The sequence below is a fragment of the Dipodomys merriami genome, unplaced genomic scaffold (assembly GCF_024711535.1).
Source record: "Dipodomys merriami isolate MVZ:Mamm:240054 unplaced genomic scaffold, mDipMer1.0.p SCAF_554, whole genome shotgun sequence".
Taxonomy (NCBI): Eukaryota; Metazoa; Chordata; class Mammalia; order Rodentia; family Heteromyidae; genus Dipodomys; species Dipodomys merriami.
Genome location: NW_027206129.1, coordinates 267484 through 289489, shown reverse-complemented (window position 1 = coordinate 289489; position 22006 = coordinate 267484). Strand labels below are relative to the sequence as shown.

The following is a 22006-nucleotide window of genomic DNA, read 5'->3' as shown; positions in this document are numbered from 1 at the left end:
CAGCCACAGTCTGTCTTGGGCATATTCTATTTTCCAAAGTTACTTCTTAGAAACACAGGAATGTTTTCATAGTATCTGTCCTCTTCCATGACTCTAATTAGACTTTCAGAAAGTCTTTGATTTCTTTGTTGGGTTATTTTTTTTTCCCCTCAGGAGATCTTCATTCAAAAGGATTGTGTGGAACTAGAAAGAAAATGTCAACTTCTTGGTAAACATTTTAGAATGGGGAGAGTGATGGGACCAGGGGGAAGAATAGCACCGCCATTGTGCTGAAAACATGGGATGGCTAGTAACTAATTCCCTTGAACTTGGATGCATCGGTGATGTCATGGGATCCCCTCATCTCATGCCCAATGCTAGGGTTTGGAGGACAAAGCCTTCTGTGTCATAGTTAGTTCCTGTTGGGTGTAGTTTGATAGACACAGATTTTTTTGAGCAAAGCTGTGTCAACAGCTCTTCTGATAGAAGCAGTGGGGAGGAATGAGCAATGGCTAGAATTTTCTTGAGCTCTGCTGACTCCTCTTGCTGAGTATCTCACTAGACAACTCTTTCCTAGTTGGAAAACACTGACTTATTATTCATGACATGGTAATTAGTACAGTGGAATGCTCGTACGTTTCTTTGAGGGCTGTGCCAAGAGCCTACAGCTGCAGTGTTTTAGGGGACATGAAGAAGAGAGGAGAGGTTGCATCCTTTGTCCCTAGTGTAGCTTAATTCAGGACCCAAAGTACACAGGGAAGAGCTATCCCCTGGACATGTCCTTTCCCAGGAGTGAAAAATGAACAAGGACCATACATGGAGGGGTCTGGGGCTGCAGAGCCATCATTGGAAGGTGTTGAAAATTTTCTTTCTAAAGATAACTGGAACAAGGAGGATTGTTGCTAGTCATATTGAATGCCTGGGGGAATGCGAAGCAGAGATTTTCATTTATCTATGTCCTACCTTGTGCCTGGGGGAATTTCAGTGGGTGAGATTAAACTTAAGGCAGAACTGGAATAGACTTCTAAAATTGTGTTTGTATGTTTTTTTAAGTAAATAATTCTTTCTTCTTTTAATCCAAGAAAAGTCCACAAAAGATGAGGAATCCATCACCATAAAATAGTCTTAAGTAGAGAATGATCCCTATCCTTTGTGATTCTAACTAGCTAGGATTAGAAGCGATCTTGTGTAATGCCTGCATCCAGGCCAAGCAACATCTGCACTACCCAAAGAAATAACATTCCTTTATACTCACATTTACTGATTATAGTCCTTGTAGACCTTTCTATCTCCCTTTTGTCCAAACGCAATTTGGAATTTTCAAGATCTCTTCTTTATGGATAACACTACGTATGGATTAGAATGCATGCATGATCATTCCGGCATGCATTTTTCATTCACATGAATGGGTGTTCTTGGGAAATCCCAGTGAACCTCTTGCACGTCGATCTTTTGAAGAATGCTCATTGCTCTTCAGCAGGCCTATAGTATACTCCTCGTTGTTTATCTAAGCACAGGGTTTGATTTTCTCCCACTCCCCTGGGGCTTTCCTGGGCCCCTCCTACCTGCTCACAGCCTTGTCGTTGCTAGGCTTGACTGAGCCTCACTCCGCTCTGCTGTTACTCCAAATAAGACCTTGTCCTGTCCAGGAACATAACGATGAATGAGGCCAATGACTTGTTGACAACTAGTTTTATATCCCCCAAATCCAGATATTCTCTATTGCTGATGTTGGAGTTTTAGCACCCATCACTAATCAGACAACTGACACCACCAATATTATTCACCGTGAAAATTCTATGGAATACATAGAACTATTGATTTATAATCTCTACTGTCCCTTGTGGTCACCTGTTAATAAACTAATTTGGGGCAACTAGCATGTTTCAGGGTTCCTTAGCCTTTCTCCAATGTGTATAGAAAGAGAGCGAGTTTTAAGGATAGAGAGAGCAGTCCAAGGTACATGGCTCCCAAAGGTCTCCCCTACTTTTATTCAGGCCACCTCAGCTGGAAGGGAATTGGGGGGTGGGCGTTAACTCACCTTGCCCATCCTCCTGTACTAGAAGAGTCTAAACTCGTCTTATTTGAGAGGGGCCCTGGTATTGTTACCTGGGCCAGCCCCCTTTGCCTTCAGGCAGTGTAGGCCTGGAGACAAGCTTGGATTACACATTCTCTGCCTTTCTGGGTCTTCTCTCATCTTCCTGGAATGTACCACTCTGGCTTCTGGACTATACTCTTGGACAGAGCCTGATTAGGTCTCTTTTAATCTTTAGTATATAAACACTCTGTTCAGAAAAATCTGTGTAAGCCCACTTGTATTAACTCTGCTCTAAGCCACTCACCTTCTGCTCCCTCTCCAGCCTTGTATGGAGGGCAGAACTCTGAAGATGACCAGCCCCAAAAAGGGTAGGGGAGGAGACAGTCGGGATTGATGGAGGGTGGGGAGTGCCTGCAGGAAGGGTGAGAATGGAAGAGTCTTCAGGCAGCACTAATGCAACTGGGAATGGAGTAACTGGGAGCTGCTGGCAGGCTTCCCCTCAGTGCGCTCAAGGATAAATCTCAGCTGAGGCCTTACAAGGTCATAAGGAATCTGTTGTCCCTGGGCTGAGGAGAAGAGGGCGGAGGGAGAAATTATTCCTACAACACAATTATCTATCACAGTGGGAAACCTACCAGCCAAGGAAGCAGGCCTATCCCTCTGAAGGTCTATAGCAAACTACTTAAGGGGCCCTGGGAATGCCAGCAATTAAATAAGCAGCCATCTCAGACAAGGGTTCCACCCTACTACATTGGGCTCTGGGCCCAGCCAAGCCCTAGAGCTGGGATCAGCTCCTCAGAAGCCATCGCTTGCTGTTGTCCTCAGCTGAGGGTCTGTAGACAGACCTTCTGGATGCTTTGACACCCAGAATGAGCATAAGCCTGTCTGATGCACACAGGGGATGTGCTCTCTCCTTGGGGATGGAAGGGTAATAAACGCAATGTTTCAGGCCACTAGCTCAGGCCACTGTATAGGTCCTAGAGTTCCTCACTGACATCTGATGAGCACAGGATCTTAACTACAGATTCCTACAGCAGCCATGAGCTTCCTGAACCTAGTCTGTCTCAGAGTCATTTGTCCTTGGGAACCAAAAATATTCCTACATCTTCATATAACAGAATCATACCTCCTTCTCTCTTTCTCTGAGCCTCCTCTCCCTCCTCTCTTTTCTCTCAGTCATCTACCTCTGTCTCTGTTTTTCTCTGTCTCTCTGTATGTTATTTTCCAAAATAAAAGACACTGTACTATAACTAACAATATACTAATACAACAGATATACAATACACATAAAATCCACAAAATATTCTGTTGGTGGGTAAGGTCAAGCCAGAAGGCAACAGTCTTGAAGTGCTCCCAATCTAACGGGACAGGCAGACAATTTGTCCACCACCGTTTATAGAAAACATTTATTAGGTATCGTTTACACATATAAAACTAGGCGCTATTGAATTAAAGATAGAATGAAAAGATATATGCAAAGTTCCTGCGATCAAAAGTGCAGACTTGAGGCAGATGGAGAAGGGAACTGAATTCTCTTTGGTGTGGAGAGCACAGAGGCCATGATTTAGAGTGCACTGGAGTGGGGTGGAGGGACAAGGAGGACTGTCTAAGGAGAAAATACGAATTTTCAGCACTAAAGGAAGGGGGTACTAGTGGCTATGTAGACTGAGTGTGCTGTGGATCTAAGGTTGGAGAAGAAATCCTGTTTAAAGGACACAAAAAGCTGTGAATGTGGGTATCAAGTGGTAGACCAGCTGATGGAGCCATTACTGTCTTCATGGTGAAGATTGAAATGGTTTTACCAAGAAGTGACATGTCAAGTGGGTCCAGAAGGAGAATCTGTTGAGAGAGAGGGCAGAGGAGGGAAGACAAGGGAAGATGAGGGAAGAGAAGGGAAGATTTTGTGCACATGGGAACTTATGAAAAGCAGAGATGTTCAGAAAAGCTGGGTGTAAGGGAAAATTAGTCCTTGGTGCTTATGGTGGAGATGGGAATAGAAGAAAATAAATTTATGAAAGGTAAATTAGAGCCATTTATTTTTATGGAGAATCTTGTTTAAAAAGAGAGAGAGAAAAGAGTTTGAACTTTATGCCAACAGCAGTAAAGAGCCAGAAAAGGTTAATTGAGGAAGGTTAAAAAAAAAATCTAACCTTGGCAGCAAGATGAAGACAAACTAAGACCTTCCAGAAATGCAAGCTCTGTCTGTGTTACTTTCATTCCATTTATGGAAATTTATCTTAAGGAAAAAGTCATGGGCACAAAAGATGTGTGACTAATGGGCTTCATAAATATAACACCATGGCTTAAATACTCATAAATATTAAAATGTGCCATAACATACAGAAGACTATTGTGCCACTGTCAAAATGATGTGGCATCTGTTCATCTGTTGCCAAGATTTGTATGATATATTAAATAAAAATTCTACAGCATACTATACATATGAACTGAATTCATTTACTTTAAAATCACACACATACACAATTTCTGAAGGTGTAAGAGTTACACTAGCATTTAATATTGGTTGTCTCTCATAAAATGTACCTATGTGAGCATTATGTTTTTCTTATGATCTTTTTACAATTAAGAACAAGAGTAAAAGAAAAAAAACTTGAATTACAATCTCTGGATGGATGAGACACATACAGAGAGTTTAAAATCTAGTAAGGGGAAGTGACATGCGCCATCATCATCCCTCTGATGTGAACTTCAGGGGAAGAAAGGGTCAGCTTCATGGAGGGAATTCTCTGTTCTCTCTGGAGAAGGGGGAGAAAGTTTCACAGAGCATTTGGCCTATGCCTTTGGATTGGGGTCAGAGGAAAATGAGGTAATGAACAAGGGAAACATTTCACAAGAGAATGGCAGTTCTGAAGATACAGGGGCCTGCTATGCCATAGCCAGTAGCACCATGTGGCCTATGACGCATGAAAGTATTTATTCGTGTCTTCGTGCAATCATAACCTATTTATGCCATTCTACCAGCTAGGTGACAATTTCCTGGGCATTGTGCTAAGTGCCCTTTACATAGCAGCAACTGGATCTGATCTTGGTAAGCAGAATCTGAGTTAGGGAATGAGTGGACAATGTCCTTGGATGTGACTAGTCTTGGTTTTATCTTTGCCTAGACCAGAGAAGCCCTGGTCACAATTCTCCATGACCTCCGACCCCAGGACCGTTTTAATATCATTGGGTTTTCCAATCGGATTAAAGTGTGGAAGGACAGATTGATACCAGTTACTCCTGAGAATGTCAGGGACGGCAAGCTCTACATTTTTCATCTGTCACCCACAGGAGGTAAGAATGGGTCCTTCCTTTTACAACATCTCAGAAAAGCTCATCTTCTGCCATGAAGTGAGCATGTGAACACTGAAGGTGCCAGAAGCAAGTGAAGGAAAGGAATTATGGGAAGGGAGAGATTCCTCTTCTGTGTAGCCCCTAATCCTTAGCATGGTGCCTGATGTAACTCATACCAATGAATACTTGTTAAACGAAGTTTATGCTCGATAGTATTGCTTAGAATCAGAAAGATGTGCGTTTGTGTGTTAGAGGATGTGATAAACGGCTTTAGAAAACAGGTGCGAATCCAGGCATGGGAGCTCATGTATATACCTCCAGCTGTTTGGGAGGATTCAGGTCCAAGATGGGCTTATGAAAAGTCAGCATGAGATCTGCTGTAAATAAAAAGAAAATAAATAAATAGGGATACAGGTGGACCCATTGCAACAATGAGATGTACAAGTCGTTATGTTGAAAAACAAACTTTACAACTTTGGCCGGGGGGGGGGGGGGGGAGGGAGGGGAGGGAAGAGGAGGGGAGAAGGGGAGGTAGAGGGGGTGGAGATGAGAAGGGATGGGAAGGAAAGAAGGAGGCAACAATGCTTGATAAGAAATGTACTCACTATCTTGCCCATGTAATTGTAACCCCTCTGTACAGCATTTTCACAATAAATAAATAAATAAATAAATAAATAAATAAATAAATAAATAAAAAAGGTCCATGGGCATGGCTCAAAAGCAAGATACTGAGTTTCATCTCCAGTATTGAAAAAAGAAAAAGAGCTAAAGGAGAAAGTGGAAGAGGAGGATGAAGTAGGTGGCTGTTCATTTGGAATTTAAATCTCAGGTGTTCTATTGGTTTTATTTTACTTTTTTTCTCAACACTTCAAGACTCCAACCTCTACCAGTAAACAGCAGATTAATCTGCTCCTTTATAAGAAATGTAACTGGGTTTGACATCATCGTTTCTAAAGCCGGACTGTCTGGTTTGAAGCTAGCTTTGCTTTCTATTAGCCACTTAATGTCTCTATGTCTCAATGTCCTCTCTGTAAAATGGCAGTGATAGAGTAGAATTGTTATTGGACTGAAATAAGTTAAAATACTACAGGTGAGGACTGTGGTCCTGAAATAAGTTAAAATACTACAGGTGAGGACTGTGGTCCTGACATCTAGGAAAGCTTCCTTAAGCATCAGATCTGGCCTTTATTTTTGCTTTATTGGAACTATGGACCTTGAGGGTAAGGGTGGGAGGAGGAATAACAGGAGAGAACACTGGAAGGGATGATCCTGATCAAGATACATTGTACTCATGACCTGACAGGGAATTGTAGCCTCTCTGTACAAGTACTTAATAATAAAAATTTTAGAAACATTCTGGATCACATAAAGCAATGGGAGAAATATTCTGGGTGTCTCAAACATAGTACATTTTACAAGTAGCTAAAAATTCCTCTAGGCAGGAGTCTGGAAGGTAGGTTACCAAACTCTCATCTACTAAAAATAATGAATTGGATGCTTAGAATGGGAAATGTTTTGTATATGTAAAATTTATCTCAAACCATTAGGAAAAAAATAGCTAAATGAAATATAAGTTAAGCTATATTAAGAAGTCTGACCATTTTTTAGGCCAGGGATGGTGACTTAGGCCTATATATTTGAGAAGCCTGGATTTGGAGGATCTCAACTGGAGGTCAATCTGGACAAATTATTTGTGGACACTCATCTCAACCAATAAAAAAAAACTGGACATGGTGGCAAGCCATTGTGATCCCAGTTGCACAGGAAATATAAATAGGAGGACCATAGTCCAGGTTGGCCTGGTCATAACTATGAGACCCTATTCAAAAGCTAATGAAAGTGAAAAGACCTAGGAACAGGGAACAAGTGCCTGCCACAAGCACCGTCGCCCCACTTAATCACAACTGATGATGACAAGTGCTACTCTGAGGAGAAATGGCAGGCTGGGCCAGAAGATGCACATTGTAACAACTTCTCTCTTTGTGAGCTCTGACCAGTAGTGATAACCCTGAAGAGATAGCAGGCAAGCAAAGTAGAGATAGTGAAGCTAACTAACTAGTTCTCTGAACAGCATTATTCAACCTAGGCAACATGGGGCTCCATGGCGCCTTTTGCCCTTCATCTCCTCATTCTGTGTGCCTTTCTTACCACAGTCCCTCTCTCCTTTCAGATTCCTGTATTCCATTCCTTTCTGTGTGATTCAAAGCTATTTTCAGGGTATAGAGGTGAGCAAGGCTAAAGCAGGGTGGAATCCTAGCTTAGATATCACTTAGATACCTTCAGAAGAAGGGTTCTGTAGTGGGATCATTCTGTGTCACTTATATTCATCTAGCCAACACCTGTCAGGGCTCCAGACAGGCCATGTGACATGTGCAAGTGACTGCTCCCACACATTCATTCCTATCAATGCCTGCACATTTGAAGGGTATTGAAGCTGGGATGTGCATTCTGGGTTGGAAGGTTGGCACAAATGCTAATGAGCTTTCATATGTGATTCCCACAGGCACAGACATCAATGGGGCTCTTCAGACGGCCATCAGGCTGCTCAATGACTATGTGACCCACAACGACATTGAAGACAGGAGCGTGTCCCTCGTTGTCTTTCTCACAGATGGGAAGCCCACCTTTGGGGAGACCAGCACCCCAAAGATTCTCAGCAACACCAAGGAGGCCACCCAAGGTCAGATCTGCATCTTCACAGTTGGCATTGGCAACGATGTGGACTACAAACTACTGGAGAAACTCTCACTGGAGAATTGTGGCCTCACCCGGCGGGTCCGCGAGGAGGAGAATGCAGGCGCACAGCTCATTGGGTTTGTTGTTTGCTCAGCAGAGGCTAAGCACAGGGGGGCTGAGGGCTGGATTTGGTGAGAAGCCAAGAGCTGAGGCTGTCTTACCCTCAGATTTGCTGGCAATGATGCTAACTCATTACACAGGCAGATGTTATGATGTGTTTTGCAACCCGGCATTTGAGGGTTCAAATTCTAGTCTTGCTTTGTGACTCTGAGTGAGATTTTAAGGCTGCCTAGTTTCCTGATCTTTAAAATGAGAATTGTGTTTGGTCAACAGACTAACGTGAAAACCTATGTGAACTAGTGGCACAATGGCTATAGATACACAGTGAGCTCTTATAACTGACTTCTTGGTATGTGGAGTACCAGATAAATGACAATGTTGTGATTGTGAAGCAAAATGCCCACTATAAGGGGAAAGACTCAGATGATTAGTTTGAGGTAGAGAAGAAACTACAACTTAGGTCTTCTACAACAGGTATAGTTTCCTTCAAGGAAAGTATAATCATGTATAGTCAATGTATAGTCAATGGTCGACTTCACCAAAGGCTTCTAAGAAGACAGGTGGTATGGTACCCATGAAATTCCCACCATTGCTCTCCCAGGACTTTTATGAAAGATTTAAGTGAAAACACACTTGAGATACAATAAGAGCTTTACAAGAAAAAGCAATTAACTTCCATGGAAATAAATCAACTCTACTGTAATTTTATCAAAAATATTATCAATATCTGACATTACTGAGAATTGTGAATATGCCAGACCATTTCTACCATTGCTTTATTTGAACTTCATAAATGTTCTAAGAGAAGAGCTGGAGGTGTGGCTCAAGTGGTAGAGGTCCAGCCTAACAGGCCCAAGGCTTGAAATTCAAGCCCCACTACACCAAAAAAGAAAACAAAGCTGGGCGCCAGTGGCTCATGCCTGTAATCATAGCTACTCAGGAGGCTGAGAGCTGAGGATCACGGTTCAAAGCCAGCCCAGGCAGGAAAGTCCATGAGACTCTTATCTCCAATAAACCATTAGAAAGCCAAAGTGATAGAGTGCTAGCCTTGAGCTGAAGAGCGCAGGTACAGTGCCCAGGCCCAGAGTTCAAGCCCCAAGACCAACAACAACAACAACAAAATTCTGGGATACAGGTGTGTTCAGATAGAAGCTAAGTGGCATACTGTGAGATTTCTGAGTGCAAGGACTGCACTAAGGTAACTGCTTATTTCTCCTTCCTGTACTAGTTAGGTTTCAGCTCCATGAAGTCATTCAGGGGTCCACATTACGTTATTTTATTGCCTTGTGGGAAAGCGAGGGTCTCTCCCCAAAGGGATTCCAGTTGCTCTGACCTCACATCCAAGTATTCTTCTAAGTGTAGTGTTGGACTTGATCACTTCTACAGACAGAGCCACCCCTGTGAGAATAAGATCCCTTGAGGACTTCCCCACTCCCAGCCTGGCCAGGACCTCATTCTCTCTTTCTCCTTCTACTTCAGGTTCTATGATGAGATCAGGACGCCCCTGCTTTCCGACATCCACATTGACTATCCCCCTGCCTTAGTAGAGCATGCCACCAAAACCCTGTTCCCCAACTACTTCAATGGCTCTGAGATTGTCATTGCTGGGAAGCTGGTGGACAGGAAGTTGGATCAGTTGCATGTGGAAGTCACTGCCAGCAACAGTAAGAAATTCCTCATCCTGAAGACAGACGTGCCTGTGGAGCCTCAGAAGGTAGGGAATGACATCACAGGAAGCCCTAGGCCCAAGGGTGACGGTGAAGAGGACTCCAACCACATCGAGCGTCTCTGGAGCTACCTCACTGTGAAGGAGCTGCTGAGCTCCTGGTTGCAGAGCAATAACAGGCAGGAGAAGGAACAACTAAGGCAGAAGGCCCAGGCTCTGGCCATGAGCTACCGCTTCCTCACCCCCTTCACCTCCATGAGGCTGAGGAAGCCAGACCTTCACACAGACACACTGGATGACCCCCGAGGCATGTCTGCAGCGACAGGGCCTGAAACGGTGGTGCAGAGCCTGCAGGGAACGGGCATGCAGCCAGGTAATGCGGACCTGATGCCGGTGAGCCTTGCTGTCGGGTTTAATGCCTTCTAAGGCCATGGTAGCAGGAAGATGTATTACTACTACTACTACTACTACTATTATATCATCATCATCATCATCATCATTATTATTATTATGTGTTAATACTAGGGCTTGTATTAAGGGCCTGGGCACTGTCCCATAAGTTTTTCACTCAAGGCTGGTGCTCTACCACTTGAACCACAACTTCCCTTCCGGCTTTTTGGTGGTTAATTAGAGACTTATGGACATTCCTATGTGGGCTGGCTTTGAATCATGATACTCAGATCTCAGCTTCTTATATTATTATTTTTAAGTGTATACTTCTTTATTTAGAGAAATAGGGTTTTAAAACAATCATATTTAAAAGAAATCCACATTTTCACATTCACTGTCAGTGAGTCCCTGACAGGCAAGGACTATTATTTTTTATAAACAGGAACCCTAGAGGCAGTGCATAGCCTTCTGGAACTCTCTTAGATTATTACACTTGTATTGTTATAAACTAGCTCTCAAGAACAATGACAAAAATGGAAGCTGGCTGAGAAATGTTGCCCAGTGAAGTAGGCACATCCAATCAACTTCAGCCACAATAGAGGATGCAGAGATGAATAAACACACATGTTCGCTTTTCAGTTTCTTATATTTTAACTTTTTCAGAATTGCATTGCTGTGCGTGCATGCTAGAGGAAGGGTGTGAGGAGCAGATTCTAGATTTATGGAGCCTTGAGAAGCAGTCCCAGTCTCAGTGACACCTGACAGGAGAACCATCTGGGAAAGGGACAGGAGAATGGCAGCTGTGACAAAGCAGAGTCTTTGGTTCTCAGTATGCATGTGTGGATAGTAGCAAGGGTTTGTGTGTAGCACTGCTAGGGGGTTCTGTGAAGTGTCCATTTCCTAGAGCAGGGGACTGGAGCAGCCGGGTCTTCTAGGCCAACTTCACACAAATGCTGTGTGGGTCGTTCCTACCCTGCCTGCGCACCTCTCTCCTCCAGTCAAATATGCAGTCTTAGGCAATACCAAGAATCCTACAATTATCAGATGTCCTCTCTGACCTATGAGAGGTTAGACCTGGAAATGCATCGACAAGTTCAGACCCTAATGTAGAGGGGGCACACAATCCCTTGGTGTTTTTAAAGAGAGTAGAGCTTGACTTGGCAAAGCCAGGGGGCTTTCATTCTGGTTAAAATCAAGCTGCAGGAGGCTGTTCCTTCCCGTCTCAAATCCACGCAACATCCAGGAATAAGTGACTTTTTGAGAAATGTCTTGATTATATGTCCACAATTCAACTCTAATGCTAGGACAGATCCAACACAAATGATATAAGACCCAAAGACAAGTAAATAACTCATTGATTGCTCAAATGAGCTTTTTGGTTTGGGTTTTGTGTTTTCATGTTTTGTTTTGAGACAGAGAGCCTCACTGTAAAGCTCAGGCTAGCCTCAAACTTTTGCTTCAGCTGGAATTACAAGTGTGTCCCACACATGAAAGGAGTTTTCTGAAATAAGATTTTCCTGAAGCATCAGTGATCACACAAGATAATTCTTGGCTTTCTTTAAGCTCTGATGATGTTTTAATCGTCCTTTGAAATTGTTGAAGGTTTTTTGATTCTTCAAGTTAGTACAATATTTCTAAAAGCATCTATAACCCACTCATGTCAACTTGATCCTCCTCTTCAATAACAACAGTGTCCTCTTCCTTCTCCTTTTTAGAACCTTCACTCAAGAAGCCACATGACCCAAGAATTAAAATCTCTAAAACCTCAGGTAATTAGAGGCATATGGCTGTAAGAATGGGAAGAAAGGGGTATTGGGGGAGGAAATGATCAAGACTTAGCTGAAACCAGTTCAAATATATCTCTCAGAAAAAAAAAAGTGTCACATTCCTGGCATATATATTCCTGTGCTAGGAAGATCATCGCTAAGCTAGTGCATCTACACTGTGGAGACAACACCCCCAAGCAGCCTGGAAAGAACCTGGGACAAGAAGAGATAGGGTGCAAGCATACTTGGAACAGTATTGAGCTTAAAAAAGATGTTATAGGATCCCAGTATCTGGTGTCACATTTTCTTAAGTGGTGTTAGGAAACACAAGTATCTGGAGTGACAGGCTGGATTTTTCATTTTGGTTGTTTTTGAGTTCTTGACTTGAAGAAGGAAAAATCAGGTTAAAAATCCTCCTGGGATTATCGTTAAAATCTGGCTGGAAAAGCAACGTACAGGGGCTGGGTTTTATTCTTCCAGTATCTGCATCTTCCCTTCTAAGTGTTTAGTGTTGCCTGTCTCTTGATGTACTGTACAGTAAGTTCATAAAGGGAATGTTCTTGGGATGAGCCATGGTGGGGAGGCGGGGACTCAGTCTCCATGGTCAGAATGTGATTTCTTTCTCCACATGTGCTTTGTGGAATGCAAGCCAACCTTCCTTTTGGATACTTCCCGCAGTAATGACTTTTGGACTGTACTTCACAGTTCTGGAAAAAGCAACATTTTCCCTTGTAAAATATGTGGATGATTTGAGCAGAAGTGGTGTGGTTAGTAATTCTCGGAGAACTGTCAGATAAATTATTCAGAGAGCCAAAACTATAGATGAGAACTTTGTCTCCCCTGGGTGTTATCTTTCCCCCTATCACCAAAAGACAGATTGTATTATATTTCTTCATTCACAGGGAACTTGTGGAGCTAAGGTGTTCTTCCAAGAGACTCCAGGAGTAATCAGTGGTTTCAGCAATTACAAGACATGAATTAGCTTGAGCAAACTGAGCAAATGGAGTTTCTCCTGACCCAACGCTCCCCACCCCACACTTCTGCACAGACATATTTATACATTAGAGGCATTCTGGAACTTGTTCTGTTTGGCATGTAAACCTCCCATCTAATAACAAAATGGAAGTGAAATATTGGGAAATATCTGGTGTATGTAGAAAGAGGTGAAGCTGTCCTTCTTTATCAGAGAAGAGACAGAATCAGGGCCAGATGAATTTCATGGTCTCATCTGTGTTGGAAAATGGAAACCAATAGTTGGTATGACACAAAGGGCCCATGTCATCATTGATTGTGCTACATGATTTTCTAGTAATTTTTATGTCCTGCTTGTTGCTGCCTTGAAATAGGAATGATCATTAGTGGCTGAATGAGGACTGCATATGGCTGCTGCTATGAATGTTTGTGAGACTGTCTATGGTTTCCTGGGAACAAAGTAGGAATCCTCATTCTCTATTTTTCAGTAGTACTGGGAATTAGACTCAGGGTCTCATGCTTGATAAGCAAGTGCTCTACCACCCAGGTCATGTCCCAGCACTTTTGCTTTAAGTTATTTTTCAGATAGGGTCTCAGACTATGATCTACCTATCTCAGTCTCCTGAGTAGCTTGAGATTACAGTCATGAACCATATATCTAGCTTGTTTTTGGAGATTGTGGAGGGATTCTCATTCCCTTTTACTTTTCTGCAGGTCAGCTTTGACCCATAGTCCTCCTATCTCTTTCCAAGTATCTGGAATTACAGGCATATTCCTGGCTCGTCCTCTAGTTAAAAGACAGAGTCAATGACATGGAGAAACCACGTAGAAAATAGAAAATTGTGGACTCAGTGGTAGTTGAGAGCATTTGGTGGTATTTCTCTTCCCTTTTTATATACCTCTTGCCTCTCAAAGCTTAGGTGTCAAATGTTTAATTTTGTTTTGATGAAAAGACCATTGTCCTTGAATTTAGAAGACCTGAAGTCAACATTTACTTTACCATGTAACTTCCACACATCTTCTGCATTTAAAAATCAGGGATACAATTCCTATGGGATTGTGGTTAGAAAACAATAAATAATCCATGTGAAAATAGAAATCAGTACTTACACTTAGAAGGCAGCCAATCAATACGTGTCTTTTTCTCTCCTTTCCTTTCCCTTCCCATCAGTGGATGGAGATCCTCATTTTGTTGTGGACTTCCCCTCGAACAAACTCACTGTCTGCTTTAACATTGATGGAGAGCCCGGGGACATCCTACAGCTAGTCTCTGATCATATGGACTCTGGTAAGTTCTGAATGAGGACCCGGGAGGAGTTATGCCATCCTCTGCCCTGCAAATGAATGGTCAGTTCATTAGAGATGTGTCCTAGATGCTCAGAGAAGATTCTAAGTAATGACTGAGAGGACACCAAATGGTTCCTGGACCTGGGGTCAGACAGACACATTCAGACCCATGCCTTATAATTTGTGTGGCTTGGGCACATACCTTAGGAACTATAGTGCTCTCGTGAGAAACAGAGGTAGTAATGAGGATGATTCTGTTGGTCTCATAGGGCTATATCCATTAAAATAAGGAATGAACATGGAAAAGTTTCATAAGCACCCAGTGCTATAGATATTCATGACATATTGTCACTGTCCTTCCATCCAGTAGAGAGCCAGAATCCTAAGTTTGGGATCTCAGTTACTTTGTGACTCAGATGAAAAGCTCAGATGTTAACCATACAGCTCTACATGCCATGAATATGTACAAAAGGAGCTTGGTCCTGTGGGTCTGTATGGGGGGAGAAGAGGAGGAAAAGATTGAAGACAGAAAATGCTCTTGAAGTCCAATGCAGGTATCACTGATGGGGGACCATGTATGGACAAACACACAGCACAGCTGTGAGGATAGCTTTGGAGGAGACCTTCTGGTATGTCTCCGTGCTAAGAGGGTCAGGTTGCAGAGACTGACTCAGTGGGTGACATGTATGGATGGATGATGTTATTATATGAGGTTTGATCCTAGGATCTCCAGAATCAACCATATTGTTCTCTTGCAAATGTTTCTAATTTCCAAGGGTATAGAAAAGACTAGAGACTTAACTGTGGCCCTCCCTGGTTCTAACCATGACAGAAACCTTTAGCCAGAAAGTGCCGTTTTAATAACTACTGTTTTTTTCCCTTTTGCCCTCTGAGGAGTGACAGTCAATGGAGAGTTGATTGGGGCCCCGGCTCCTCCAAATGGTCACAAGAAACAACGGACTTACTTCCGTACCATCACCATTCTCATCAACAAGCCACAGAGGTCTTACCTGGAGATCACACCAAACAGGGTCATTTTGGATGGTGGAGACAGGCTGGTCCTCCCCTGTAACCAGAGTGTGGTGGTGGGGAGCCGGGGGCTGGAGGTGTCTGTGTCTGCCAATGCCAACATCACCGTCACGATCCAGAGCACCATTGCCTTTGTCATCCTTATTCACCTCTACAAAAAGCCAGCACCCTTCCAGCGAAACCACCTGGGCTTCTACATCTCCAACAGTAAAGGCCTTTCCAGAAACTGCCATGGACTGCTGGGTAGGCAGCTCTCACCCTCACCTTGAATTTAGATGACAAGATGAGATTTTCCAACATGAAACCCCGCACTGCCATTGTTATTTGCTTGACTGAAAAACTCAGCAGGAATGTGGTCCTTACATGTACAATCATCCCTCAGTATCTGCTGGAGCTGTGGTCCCAGGATCCCTGAAAAATACCAAAATCTAAGGATACTTATGACTAAGACAAAATGATGTAGCTTTTGGGAAAAAATGCTACATACATCCTTTGGGGGTACTTTCATACCTGGTACCATGTCAATACTCTGCAAATTACTCTTATACTGTTACTGTTTAGGGAATAATGTCAAGGAAACAATTCTGTATATAATCAGTAGAGGTAAATTTTCCCCCAAGTATTTTCAATCTGCAATTTCCTGACCCCACAGATACAGAATCTGTGGCTATTAAAGGCTGATGTCTGAAGCCTAGCACCCAAACAAGTGGATACCTTTCCTACAAGACATCTGCATTGCTGTGACCAGCAGGCAGGCCACGCTGGCTGACTTTTTTTAACATGCAATTTCATGTGGGCGCCTCGCCCAGAAGTAGCCAGCAAGTCATTGCCAGGGCTCTATTTAGAAGGCAGGATTTCCTGGCACTTGACCTAGGTACATCTTGTCTGCCTGACTGCCAAGCACGAGCTCCATTTTATAGCTGTACATCTGTGCTCCTTTGACCTGAGCAATGTCCTCACTTAGCCTGGAGAAATCTGGGGCTGAGCATTAGGAATGAAGGGAAACAACTGCTTTCCATACCCCACCCTGGTAGACACATCACCTAGATTGTGTGAAGAGTACCCATAACCAGGGAGGAGAGGGGAAACACCTGACCCTAAGCTCTAGTCATCTGTGCCCTGTTGTCCTGGGTCAGTAGAAGACTGCAGTGGTTTCCATTTGTTGATTAGGGGAATGCCCTGTATTAGCAATGAGGAAGAAGTGGTTTCCAGAAGTGCTGCACCATTGTGAGAAGCTCAGCTCTCTCCTCTTGCCATGCCCAGGGTCCATCACTGGGCTGAAAGATGTATGAATGCCTCTGTGCCTCCAGAAAGAATCCCAGCCAGGACTGTATTAGTGCAAAGCCTTCACAGCATCGATACCATTGACGCTAGATTGCAATCATCTGTCTTTAACACCAATGTCTTTTTTGATCCTGCCAGGTCAATTCCTGAACCAGGAGGCCAAACTCACAGAGGAATCTACAGCATACAGCAGAAATCATACCGTCAATCCTCTCCACCCTCAGGCAGGAGGAGGAACATCCGAAACTGTTCTAAAGGTGAAAGGGCACCATGTCCCAGTAGTCTGGAAACAAAGGAAGATTTACAATGGGGAAGAGCAGATAGACTGCTGGTTTGCCAAGAACAATGCAGCCAAGCTGATCGATGGGGACTATAAAGACTACTTGGCAGCTCATCCATTTGACACAGAAACGACATTGGGGATGTCCAGGAGATCTGAAACTGGCAGCCATAAGGATGGGAGTCCATGAAAGGGAGGTGACTTTGGGGACACTGCAGTGCATACAGCTCTTCTTGTTGCTTGGGTATGCCTCAGCTCTGCATTAAGAGGCACTGCATAGCCTTCCCGTGGTGGAGAGGAGATCTAATGTCTGCTTGAGCATGGAGTAGGAGCAGAAAGTTTGAGTGAATCTATTTCCTTCTCTTTCTTCTTCCTCTTCCTCTCTTCCCTCAGTTCCCCATTTATGGTAGAGAAAAATGATAATGCCAAGGAAAGAAAGCTCATAGTTAAAAGCAAGAGAATTTATATCTTCAAACATCTGGCTTGCCCATCTCATAGCTGATTAGAATTCTTCCTGGTGAATCAAGCTTGCTGCGAAATTTGCTCTGTAGAAATGGCCAAGTTTGGATGTTCTGTTTTGTGCCTTATGCCCACACATAGCAATCTCTCTTTCTAGTACTGTTTCATTTTCCAGATGTGTGGCCAACCTCTTCCTTCAAGGACCCTTCCCTGGAGTCCAGGCCACTGGTCATGCAAACAGCATATAAATTGGGTCATTGCAAATGATTGGCTCTTTTCTTAGAAGAGGGTTTTTTTTTCTGCTGTGGAATCATGTCCTTAAAAATTATTTTTTCCTGGCCTGGGAAGGTGGCTCAGTGGTAGAGTGCTTGCCTTGCATGCCTGAGACCCTGGGTTCGATTCCTCAGCACCACATAAGCAAAAAAAAAAAGCTGGAAATGGCACTGTGGCTCAAATGGTAGAGCACTAGCCTTGAGTTGAAGAGCTGAGGGACAGCACCCAAGCCCAGAGTTCAGGCCCCACAAACAGACCCCCAAAACTTATTTTTTCCTTTAGAAATATTGGTTAAAAATAGAAAACTACATCCTAGATACCAATGTCTTTTCTAAGAGGCTTTGTAGAACACTTGACTTTGCTGGTAATTGTTCTCCAATTGATTTCAATAAGCTAAGTGTTTGTTTTTTGTTTTATTTTTGTCGGTTGTAGGGCCTGAACTCTGGGCCTGGGCACTGTCCCCCATTTCTTCAGCTCAAGGCTAGCACCCTACCATTGAACCACAGTGCCACTTCCGGCCTTTTTTTTTTATTTATGTGGTGCTAAGGAATCAAACCCAGGGGCTCATGCATGCAAAGCAAGCACTCTACCACTGAGCCAATTTCTCAGCCCAAGCTAAGTGTTTTTAATGAAAGTCACCCCATGTGGATGGCCATACTGCCTGGTCTTGGTGCTTGAGAGCAAGCCAAACTGAATGACAAATCTTAAGCAAGATGTTCTAAAGCCTTTCCCATAACTTTCTCCAGGAAATGGCTGACCACAGTGTTGATATGGGAGGTAGGGTGCACAAGTGAGCCCATCAACCTACCTATAGGAATTTTGAACCCACTTGTTTATTTTCAGCAAGGAGACTGCTTATGCATAGAAAATCTAAAAAGAGGGCTAGGAAGGTGGCTCAGTGGTAGAGCGCTTGCCTTGCATGCCTGAGGCCCTGGGTTCGATTCCTTAGCACCACATAAGCAAAAAGAAAAAAGCCGAAAGTGGCACTGTGGCTCAAATGGTAGAGCGCTAGCCTTGAGCTGAAGAGCTGAGGGACAGCGCCCAGGCCCAGAGTTCAGGCTCCACGACCGGACCCAAAAATAAATAAATAAATGAAAATCTAAAAAGACTTCCCACATCTCAGATGCCCAAAAGCCAGGAAATCAGAGTGAGCAAAGGGCTTTGGTTCTGGAACTTGCACAAATCTGATCTGTTAGGAAAAGATGAAAATAAAGGGGAGGGAGAGGGCTTCAAAAAGTCAATGAATGATGACTTTATTTTTTAAAATGAGGCTGCTGATGGTCCCTCGGCCTCCATTCTCGCCCTCTTTCCTGGTCACTGCTTTGCTGTGTCTTCTCAAAGCCATGTGTGAGGTGCCTGGTAGGAAGCAGATGGACCCCGGGTTTGGTGGGGCCAAGCAGCAGGAAAAGCAAGAGTGTGGTCAGCGGAAGAGTATTCTGATGTGGGCCAGAGAGGAAGGCTTTCGAGCTGTCCTCACTTGTAGCTTTTACCCTTGCAAAATGCCAGGCAGCTTCTCCATGGAATGAGAAGGCATGCTTAGCACTTGGAGAGAGATCGGCACTGAGAGAATTGTTTATCATGCTTACCTTCCCGTGGGAAGCATGGGAGCAGTGAATGACCTCCACATGTTCTTGCTGGACCCAGCAGCTTGGGAAGCCAGTTAGGGCTGGATGTCTGTGGAATCTTTCTGAGTCTCCATCTCTGTTTACTGGGTGAAGCCACCAGGACATGGCCCATCAGCCCATCCTGTCCTCCCAATCTCAGTTGTCTGTTTTCATGCCAAAAGTTCGAAGATGACCATCCCATACTGCTGACAGATGTTCCATATTTTAGGGCTCAGAGAAAGGAGGAAATGGATCCAGAGATAGCCAGTTCTGGGCCTGGTCTGGCTCCCTGGGTCATTCCTATTATATAAATCTCAGCTGGGCAGATAGGCAGCCCTGCAGCTGAGAGGCCAGTCCTCTAAGGCACACTTGAAGCAAGGATATGTTGTTCCAGGTGTTGGCCTTGCTCTGTGGGAGAAGGATATTATTAGTCAAAATTAGTTACTATGATTCCACTTCTACTTCAATAGGGTATCCATTAATAGCTCTTAAATTCAGAAAAAAAGTGAACCAAAAAAGTATCAAAGACGATGTTTTATTTTAATAAGTTCTGTGTTTACTTAAGGCATAGACTACTTTTCTTTTACCTGTCCTGTGGTTGTAAATCTCCTCTCCAACCCTTTGCTCTCTCACTTTTCAAAAAAAATGTTAAATTTTCTGTTTTAGTTGTAAACATATCTGTGAATACTGAGTCCCATTCCAATGTTATACTAGAGACATTTTCATTGACTGAAAAATGGAGTGGTGTTTTTTTTTAATCAGTCCTGTGTGTTCTGGCTAGTAAGCTGTCTAAAGCAAATGCACAAGAAAGAATTCTCAGTGGGGAAAGTGAGGCACAGGGCAATTGAGTGATGTCCCTAAATTTCATAAAAGGATTAGAGCAGAGCTAAGATAAATCAGTAGGATTCATCATGTAGCTTTGACATTTTACCATCTGGTTAATCATTTATTTTCCTTAAGCATATATACCACACACACACACACACACACACACACACACACACACACACACACACACACACACACACACACATTTAGTGTATATACACTAAATGAGTAATTGAAAGGAATTAAGAAAACAATTTGAAATTAGAGTCACTAAATCTCATTGGTATCATCATAGCTAATGCTAATGTGTCATAAGGGACTAACTGGGATCTTGAGCTAGCCATTTCTCTGGCTTCCAAACACCTCCCTGTCCGATGAAGAAAAGCCTTTGAGTAGGTCACCTTTAAATGTCTACTCATTACAAGCTTCATGTTTCCACAAATAATATAAACAGTCCCCACACACCCCTGTAAGGTGCTTTGTCTCCCACCATCTGACTCTTTGATAATTTACCATTCAAGCCACAGAGAGGGGGGCAATTGGGAGAATTAATCATTCCAGTTCTCTGTCAGAGCCAGGCAGCCATCCTGAGGATGAAGGGAACCAGGAATTGGACAAGAGTGCCTTTTTCTTTCCCATCAGGATTAATAGTCAATATGTACTTGAATGGGTATTTTAGAAGTGGGCTAGGAACAGAACTGTTCCTAATTCGTATCCTCCCAAAATTCACATTAAAGCCTAAATTCCCAATGGGAGAGTGGGACCTTTTGGTCCTGAGGACAGAGTTTACTTAAATGGATTAGAACCCTTAGAGCAGAATCAGGGCAATGATAAACTAAACTCTCTTCTCTCTGCTGTGTAAGCACAGGAGATAGCCATGTGTGAACCAGGAACTGGTAACAGACACCAAATCTGTTCTCATCTTGATCCTGACCTTCCCAACCTCCAGACCTGTGAGAAATAAATGTTTGTTGTTTATGTCCCTAGTTTATGATAGTCTAACTATATCAGGCTGATTAAGACACAAAATCATTCCAACTATGAACTCTTCTTCCTTTCTTTCATTTTCCCAGAATATATACAGGCAATGTTGTTATTCAAATTTCAAGGACTCTTGGAACCCTAAGAAACACAATCCAGCTAAGATAAACAACAAAATAAAGAAACAACACAGCTAACCAAATACTGAGACATGTAACTTCAAATATTTGTTTTAAATAGTAAGTAGAGTGCAAGAGAGTTCATGTTTCAAGAGACATCTTTCTTAAACAAAAGTTTGTAAGAAAATGCTGTCTAAAAACAAACAATGTGGTATGTTTATTTCTTGAGAGAAAATGGAATCGGGGCTACTGAGAATAAAACTTGATGATTCGAATGGCATTGCTTGTTTGTAGGAATTTATGAGTTTCAGTCTTGAACTGCATAACTACATTCTTTCACAATGGACCAGATATATGTGGTCCCATAAAATTATAATGGAGCTGAAATTTTTCTGCTGCCTAGTATTTTTGGCTGTATTTCTAAAAATGTTTAGATAGGTCTACAGACAACAAACAGCATGTTACAATGGTACAAGGTTGTATTCTAGACATAACAGGATATTCTATGTAGCACCATGTATAATAATAAACAGTACTGGCTAGGTTTGCCTATGTATCTCTATTATGTTCACACAATGACAAACCCACCTTATAGCTAGTTTCTCCGGTGCATGCCATGGTTAATAAACACAGGATGGACGTAAGATGATTTGTAAGCAGCATACTTGGAGACCAGTATTAAAGGAAGAAAATATGGCAGAAAACAGCAGATTTTCAGCACCCATTGTCTGTGCCCTTATAGATATATATGTAATATATGGAAAAGTCCTGAGCCCTGATGCATTAGTATGTAGGGACTCTGGAAGCCAAACTTCTATCACTTTCTTACTGGATCACTCGTTTGCACACATTGCCTGTCGTCTTGCTTGGTGAGTTTTTCAGTGTGAAAGTTTTTCTCAGGCATATATTCTGACCCTTCCTTTGTTGCCACTTTAGACTAGTCCACTGCTGGAGTCAGACT

General features: G+C 43.0%; 1 protein-coding gene across 1 annotated transcript in view; it reads left to right on the top strand.

Annotated features, from left to right (window-relative positions):
- The window catches only part of LOC138811984 (inter-alpha-trypsin inhibitor heavy chain H5-like), a 72563-nt gene extending 51238 nt beyond the window's left edge, over nucleotides 1–21325 (top strand). Inside the window, exons 8-14 of the mRNA XM_069999928.1 lie at nucleotides 5143–5311; nucleotides 7815–8124; nucleotides 9587–10146; nucleotides 11879–11932; nucleotides 14073–14189; nucleotides 15083–15460; nucleotides 16640–21325. Of these exons, the coding sequence (XP_069856029.1) occupies nucleotides 5143–5311; nucleotides 7815–8124; nucleotides 9587–10146; nucleotides 11879–11932; nucleotides 14073–14189; nucleotides 15083–15460; nucleotides 16640–16971 (1920 nt within the window). The 3' untranslated portion in view covers nucleotides 16972–21325. The remainder of the gene's footprint in view (nucleotides 1–5142; nucleotides 5312–7814; nucleotides 8125–9586; nucleotides 10147–11878; nucleotides 11933–14072; nucleotides 14190–15082; nucleotides 15461–16639) is intronic.
- Nucleotides 21326–22006: the final 681 nt, after the last annotated feature.